The sequence below is a fragment of the Cariama cristata genome, unplaced genomic scaffold (genome assembly GCF_000690535.1).
Source record: "Cariama cristata isolate BGI_N322 unplaced genomic scaffold, ASM69053v1 scaffold19777, whole genome shotgun sequence".
In the NCBI taxonomy this organism is placed as follows: domain Eukaryota; kingdom Metazoa; phylum Chordata; class Aves; order Cariamiformes; family Cariamidae; genus Cariama; species Cariama cristata.
In genome coordinates this window covers 15,498-23,649 of record NW_009626366.1, presented here as the reverse complement: position 1 = coordinate 23,649, position 8,152 = coordinate 15,498, and the positions used below count along the sequence as shown (strand labels likewise).

Here is an 8,152-nt window from a genome sequence, read left to right as displayed (position 1 = left end):
GCTGCCCTGAATGCCACATTTCTGCAGTATTTAGCTGAACTGAAGCAAGGCAGCTTCTCGCTCTTCTCCTTCCCCACCTCCAGGATTTACATACCATGGCTTACACACTAGCAGCAAGGGTACAACGAAGGCTCCATCAAAGCAATTTCTTTACCAAGAAAGAGGCGTACAAAGATTTCCTGATCTTTTGCTAGGGAGTCTTGCCTTTTACCAAAAACTACAGTCAAATGCCTTATTTAAAAGCCTTCTTACTCAAAGTCAAAACACCGTGCATGCTGGAGCCCACTCTCAGAGTCCTTGGGCACTTCCACATCACCACCAAAAGCGTTATTCTCACTGCTGGCAAATCGCCTGTGTGACAACACAGAGGAACTCCTGTGCTCTGCATTACATTTCTTCTGCTAAGGAATGGTGGGACTACAGAAAGGCAGCAGCTACGACCAACATTATGGTTTGGGCTCCACCTTACTCCCTGAGTTCTCTCTCACCTCCGTCTTCTTCAGGATTTTCCAGGATCACTCCCCACTTGTGAGGATAACATTTTAGCCCCCCGCCCCACCATTACAAAAGAACAAGAAAACCCAAACCCCAGTTTGTACACCTAAGTGAAAGCCCAGCTCTGTTACCGTCCCTCTTCGCCTGCTGCCCGGCCCTTCCACACATCCCGCTTGCACTCTTTTCTCCTTGGAGCCTGCTCGCCTTCCCAGGCACAGAACCAAGATCCCCAAGATGCTTCAGTGGCCAACAGCAGTCATTGCAAAGGCGTTCAGCTCGACCACGAATACTGTATTGGCAGCAACTCTCCTTTGATCTCCAGAAGATGGTCCAACCTCACTGGTCTCACAACCTCCTATGACTCCATGTGCACTTAGAAAAGACAAAAAATTACACAAATTGTTTTGTTGGGTTTGTTTTGTTTCTTGGTGTTTTTTGTTGTGGGTTTGTGTTGGTTTTTTTTTTGTAAAGGCTTCATTTTACGCTGCCCGTCAGCACTGTCTCAGCATATTGCACAACATTTTCTTTACTATAAAAAAATGTCTTCTGTATCAGGCAGGAAGAAAGAAAATTTTCTCAGGAGGCTAATGCGTACTATTGTCTGTAATTGGAGGTAAGTGGTTGCTTGTGTCGCCATCAGGATGTGGTACCTAGTCAAACAAAAACAAAATGTTATTAACAGCTTGTCCAGAAACAGAATCTCCCCTCCCTTCTCCAAAACACACACTTCTTTATTCTTGGGCTTTTCTTGTATGCCTTTTGCCTGGTCTCTCAAACACAAGTTATACAAATCTGCTTGCCTTCCCTCCTCTTCCCTCACTCATATAACCTTGCCAGCTGGCAAGTTTCAGCCAAATTAGAGAGAAAGCCAGAAGTCTTAAAGGCTACCAACTTAAATGGGAAAAATAAAAGTAAAATAAAATCAAGTAGTTGCTAGAGGAGAAATCCTATTAATGCCCAATGAAGGGAAAGGGAAGGACTGCTCGACTCTTTCACACTGCTTTGCAGTAGCCAGCAGGCTCATCAGTGGCAACATTAAACCCCTGCAGCACACAGTGCCTCTTCTTCGGTCAGCAGGCCAAGCAGAAGAAGAATACGTGAGGGAGACTGATGAGGCCTGGGAAAACATGTACTTTTTGTAGCAATATGAAAATAATAAGGATATAGTAAGGATGATGGAGTGAATGTAGCAGAGAAACCTCTAAGAGACTCAGTTTCATTAATTTAGCTTCTTAGAAAACACCTTGCTTCCTTACATGTTAGGTTTTCCAGCTGTTTTAAAAAGCTGTTGAATCTCCGCTCATATGCATGTCAAGTGGAGGGTTTATTGGAAGCATCTTAAATTCTGCTGGGGACCAAGTCCCAAAGTTGTCCTTATCATCCATCCACAGGTAGCTGTACCACTTATTTAGTACTTAGAGAAAGTTTTTCTTACCGATGTCGATCTGTAAGAGCCCAGTCTGAAACGGCAAAAAATAATTTCTGCTACAAATCTTCCAAAGCCATGTAAAATTCCTGCAATATCAAACAAGATTTAAATTGTCACAAGCAGTAAAACCGTAGTATCTATGGAAGTATTACAACAAAACTCTATACAATACTTAAATGCTATACAGTGCAATAAAGTGGTATGTAAAACACCAAGAAATTAACATAAAAAAGGAAATATAAGGGCGGGGATTCTAATATTCTGACATGCATCAATAAAAGTAAAACCAAAGCTATCCAAACGAATACAATTTCCCCTGCCCAGCTTTCACAAGTGAAAATACATTCTGTGCAACAGAAATACCTAGTTTGAAAGGCAGCTCTTCATTCAAGGTCTCTTTACCATGCTCCCTTCAAGTGAAGGTCAAGAAAAGAAATAACTTGTAATCAAGACACCCTATTATGTCTTGACTAATAAGTGAATTGCACCTTTTCAACTTATTTTCTTTGAAGCAGCAAATCCTGCAGTACACTGACAAGCTACACAAGGAAAATCCTCCCAATTACTTCACATAGAAATTTTATCTCAACTTTTGGCACTGATTTAGCACTGGACCCCAGCCATAGGCAAAACACAGAATATCAGAAGTCAGTATATGTGTGTGTGTGCGTGTGTATGTATATCTTTCTATATATATATCTCTCTCTCTCTCTATCTCCTTGCTCTTCCAGAAGTGAATAAACTATGCTATAGTTAACAAAACGGAAAGAATAGGCCCTCAGAACAGGACAAACAACATACTGGGGCACCAAAAATGAGTAGCTTTTGTTGCACATTTCAGTGCACACAAATGGGCACTTTGTCCTAAACCTACCAGAGGTTCAGGACTCCCCTGTAATTTATCCCTAACACAATCATCATGACCAAAAAATAATTCTGATAGAACTTAAGAGGGAAAGCACTGATAGTTACCTGTAGTTGAAAAAATTCCCCCAATAATGCCACAGAGCCTCACTAAGAACTGCCAAAAAGGCATGTGTTCTTCTGTGACCGTCACCATAAGTGAACTGATATCGTATTTCATGAATATTCCTGACACCCCATGGCTGCCAGCTGCATGGTTAATTACTCTTTCCTGAAAGGAGAATGAGAAACACAAGTTAGTCACTTCTTATTAGTCACAAGGAAAACAATCTTAACAGATGTGATGACAAAGAGTTACTTAATCGGACTTAGCAATCAACAGAAGACCAGGGAACATCAAGATAACTTTGGCCAGTACCTTCTAAAAGTCAAACATCATTAAATAACAATCTACGTTCCTGGTCACTGGTCTTCTGTGCTGCCTATCAGCGTTCACTATCAGGCTCTGGTACTAAACTCTCAAGATTTGCTAACATGGTCCTTTAAACAAGGATGTTCATAACTAGGTTGCTTTTGGTATCTATGAGGTCAAGTGCCACAGTCTTGGTCTAGCCTGTGAACTCGAGTGCACTGGTATAATACAGAGTCCCAACTTTTCCCACTTTATGTGCTACTATTAATCACAAATCAGGATGAGACCTTCAGGAAACACTGAAGTTGTTGAACAGCCTTAGCTAGGGCAGTTTTCCCAGAGGATGTATATAAATGTACATAGAGGGCCTACAAGAAAGTTGGGGAGGGACTTTTTACAAGGGCATGTAGGGATAGGACAAGGGGCAATGACTTTAAACTGCAAGAGGGGAGGTTTAGATTAGATACCAGGAAGAAATTCTTCCCCATGAGGGTGGTGAGGCAGTGGAACAGATTGCCCAGAGAAGCTGTGGATGCCACATCCCTGGAAGTGTTCAAGTCAGGTTGGATGGGGCTTTGAGCAACCTGGCCTAGTGGAAGGTGTCTCTGCTCACAGCAGGGGGTTGGAACGAGATGGTCTTTAAGGTCCCTTCCAACCCAAACCATTCTATGATTCTATATCTAAGACTCATTAGGCTTCATTCTCCTTCTTCCTTGGAGCATAGCTCTAGATTCACATGCCACAGAAGATTTAATTGCTGGTTCTTCAACGTATCAGGAAAGACTCTAGAGTATACCATAATGGAAATTCAGAAGCTTAAGTTAAATAAGACCAATGCCATTTTTTTCCTCAGTGCATACTACACATATGCCATAATCCATTACTTTGATAGCGGGGGGGGTGGGGGGGGGGGGGAGAGAGATTTTTTTCAAAGTTTCTGGGGTCTGAAGACTGATTATCAGTATCAAGCCTCTTTTCAAAATTTTTGACAGTCAGGTCATTTCAGACAACAGTCACACAGCAAGAAATACACCTCAATAAAATAACAACTAACTCGCCATGACTAGTCTAAACAGATCAGATGTCTCAGTCCTAATCCAAGAACTTCTACAGTTTTTTCTCATTTGCCCAAATTCTTAAACCAAAAGACCCCAAAGAGGAGAATGTGGCTGCTATAAATCTCTACTTTTTTAAAAAGGTTACAAGAGAAAAAAAGTCTCAACACAATCTTAAGTTTCTTTCAAAAGTTTGCTATCATTTTGTTGTTAGTGAAAGGTGTTGATAAATGCACTGCCAGCTAAGTCTGGCTGAAAATATACAAGGGCAGCAGAAAAGAACGTAATTGACTGAAGACGAACTCAGTCATGTCTAGGCTAATATAAGTAAAGACGACAGACAAGCAAGACAGAACAGAAAAGCAATATACCACAGCTCCATCTCACCTGTAGATTTATCACTCTGTGCTCAAAAAAAACATGCAGTACAAAATAAAAAGCAGAATACCACTTTGGAAAATACAGACTAGGCAAGTTCTCCAGTCAGCTAACATTGACATAAACCATGTTGCTTCTTTTGCTACCAAAGCAAAGTAAAAAGGATGCCAAAATAATGTATCAGTTACGATACCAGGTCACAGAAACTTTGCAATGGTTAAAAAAAAAAAAAAAAAACAAAAACAAAAAAACAAAGCAAAACAAAAAACCAACCCAAAACAGTACAGAATGCTTTCTATATTTCAAAAGCATGACAACATTCAGCATTAGAGGATGGATGATCAGGTATACTAAGAAGGAAGAGAAGACTGAGGGTAGTTAAACATAACCTTGCCATTGGCAAGGCACAAAAAATACTTTTTTTTTTCCTTCTATTGTTTCCCTAAACCTTATTGGTCTTTTGAGGTCAAATGTTGAAAAAAGAACACTAAGTTAAACAGAATGCCCAAAACTCCACCGTCAAAAGATATATGATTCTTTTTCCACAAACCATTTTGCTCTGCTTCTAACTTCTACTGCTGCAGAAGATTTAACTGTTGGTTGCTAAAACCTGCTGAAAATAAGGAGCCCTGCATCAGATCTCTCAGGTATCAGTGAAGCCTTGCTAGAATTACATCTTTTTAACATAGATAAACAGTATCTCAAACATCAGCACTAGTGGAGATGAGTCTGCCCGCACTTTTCAAACCCTGCTTCCCAGTCTGTTCACTACTGGCAATTAAACCTCACCATATTCAAGGTTTAGCCATGCCTAGCTGACCACCTTTTTCCAGGTCTGCCTATGTGCCTATTCTTATAAAATAAATGCACTAAGTCCTTCAGTGTTAACTGCTCTTAATAGCCTTTCCCAGCTCATCTGCTAGGGGTATTTGGTTTCCAAAGATAAACACAAACAAGCTTTACAGGCAACAGGGCTACCTACCCAGACAGCCAGAGCAAGTAAGTATGTAATGCCACTTTACCTCGGCTATTCACAAGCTTTTCTCCTCAGCAACCTGTGACGGTGTTGCAACTTCCATAAAAAAAAATACATCCCCAGAAAAAATTAAAGAGCTAACTAAGACTGCACAGTTAATTGACAGAAACTATCTTTATAGCAGGAGAGAAAAATTGAATACAAGATGAAAAAATGCAATAAGGATTAAGATAAGCAGTTGACTGATGTCCAGAAGTTTAAGGAGTGCCTTAGCTGTTGCAGAGAAAACAGGAAGCAGATTGCTAGACCAGCAGGAGATGGGAGTATATTGCATTACAAAATTCCTCTTTATTCCCCTCTTTACTCCAGCTTTCATGAGTTTTAGAGCAAACCTTTCCCATCTGCGCATCCCAAGTTGAACCCCAAAACATCACCTCTATCCTACTTCCCCTAGCTACGTATTTTTCAGAAGCACAGCAGGGAATTGTGAGGCAATACAGATTTTTCTCCGTTAGAGAACACTACAAACTGTATTACAGTGAACTGCCATTCTAATCTCTGAATATCCTTTCAACCCAACACTTCCTTTTTACCTCTTGCTTTATCTGTAATTTTTTAATTAAACTTTTCATAAAGACCTTTTTCTTTGGTTTTTGAGTAAAAGATCAAAACAGATTTCAGAGTCTGGAGATGAGACATGTAACTGTTACACATAAGGCCTTTTTACAGCTGTGTTTAAAATTACTATCTTATGATTTGCCCATGTACTATGCTGCAATAACTACTTTCTTTATGGATTCAGAAATAAAAGCCTCTCCAAGCCCAGAAGTGGAAGCTCTGTAGTCTGGAGAATACTTAAAGTTGGAGGTTCAACAAAGGTTAAACAAGACAGCTGAGAGACAGAGATGCTTTGTGTGTGATTAGTTTTTCATACACACTACCTTTGTTTCCATTTCTAACACTCCACAACCAAGTTCGTGACATTCAATTGAGATGTGCTTTTTGGTTTGCTTCCCACATGGATAAAAAGCTAAAGGTGGACTAAATATTTGTAAATCTCCACACATGGTTACAGACCTAAAACTTACAGGATTTCCCCACCACCCCCACTGTTAGTATCCAGTGAAGCAGAAGTGACTGAACATCTATCATTAATTCTAGTATCAGACTCCAGGTCTATGGATGCAAAACACTAATGCTAGAAGTTAGCATGTGTCACCAAGCATACATATTTTACCATCAGTATTACATTATTTAAAGATAAATCTAGTGCAGTGGAATATTCCACAAAGAGTGTCTTCACGCTAGAGGAGTTTTCAAAACGACACTACAACTAAGTCTCCATTTTCACATTTCAGTTTTTGTTAACAATCACTGTTAGATTTTTCTCTGCATAGTTTTCTCTTACTTCTACTTACCCTTTCCGTCACTGAAAATTGATGAGTTTCTGCTGAAATTTTATACGTATGGAGTTTGGTTGGCACAACTGTGATAAAATATTGGAACATCTGGTTGTCTAGAAGAAAATAAATCTCACTGTTGAATTAAGTACACAGTCAATGACCGTCTGAGACATTCACAAAGAAATCAAACAATTAATACTTAAAATAGTTAAACAGTTAATCAGCTAAGCCATTTACACTAGAGATGTTCTTTAAGGAGTCCCAGCACTGCCAAGACTACTTCATCACCACCTGCATGAACAAAGGTAAGTTTCCACAGGCAAGGCCTATGTCACATTTTTTGCTCAGAGAAATTTACATTTTACCCATGTAATGAAAAGATTCATTAAGGTCAGGCCACTCAGATGTTCAAATGAAACTCATAGATAGTGTTTTCCAGGGCACTAGAACTGAACAAGTTTCACAGAGTCACATTTTGCATGATACATACATCTCGACAGTGGCTTGAGTAGATTTTAGCCACTGAATTGTCTATACAATGCTGGAAGCTCTTCTAAACTGGTTACAGTTTTTCTCTTGATTAGACAGACTTCTAGAGAATTCTTCTCGAGCAATCAGCATGCTTATGCATCTACGATTGCTCTGTCTTTGTGCAATTCCCTAAGAGAACAAACACTGATAGATTGAAGCAATTTGTTGTAAGTTTGTTGCAGAGGATGAGGCGTAGGTAGCTCTAGAAAGTAGGTTACTATACTCCTTTATTTATACATGAGGAAACAAAGCGATACACAAACCCTTCCTGTAGCAGTCTCACAAAATACACCCTGAAAGTGACAAACCAAATACAGGAATAGAATCCAAGACTTCTGATGCTTTTTTTTTTTTAAAACCAAATCAGACTTATTTTTCCCCATTATGACAACAATCAGATCTATGACTCTCCACTGTAGCATACTGCTGCAAAATTCTTTGCAGTATGTTCAGACAGATTGTAACTTCAACATAACACAAATCTGAAAGAAACCACAAATCAACATCAGTGAAATAGCAAAGTACAGCAATACCAATATTAAAAAGAAATCGCCCATTTAAGATGCCATGTAGGTAACTGAACAGTGCATTGCTCGCTACCAAATTCAG

General features: G+C 39.6%; 1 protein-coding gene across 1 annotated transcript in view; it reads right to left on the bottom strand.

Moving 5' to 3' along the window:
• Positions 1–907: 907 nt before the first annotated feature.
• Positions 908–8,152, bottom strand: part of ERGIC2 (ERGIC and golgi 2) — a 20,409-nt gene continuing 13,164 nt past the window's right edge. The window contains exons 10-13 of the mRNA XM_009704015.1: positions 7,028–7,125; positions 2,897–3,059; positions 1,931–2,010; positions 908–1,145 (exon numbers count right to left, since the gene is read on the bottom strand). Coding sequence (XP_009702317.1) covers positions 1,080–1,145; positions 1,931–2,010; positions 2,897–3,059; positions 7,028–7,125 — 407 coding nt within the window. The 3' untranslated portion in view covers positions 908–1,079. The remainder of the gene's footprint in view (positions 1,146–1,930; positions 2,011–2,896; positions 3,060–7,027; positions 7,126–8,152) is intronic.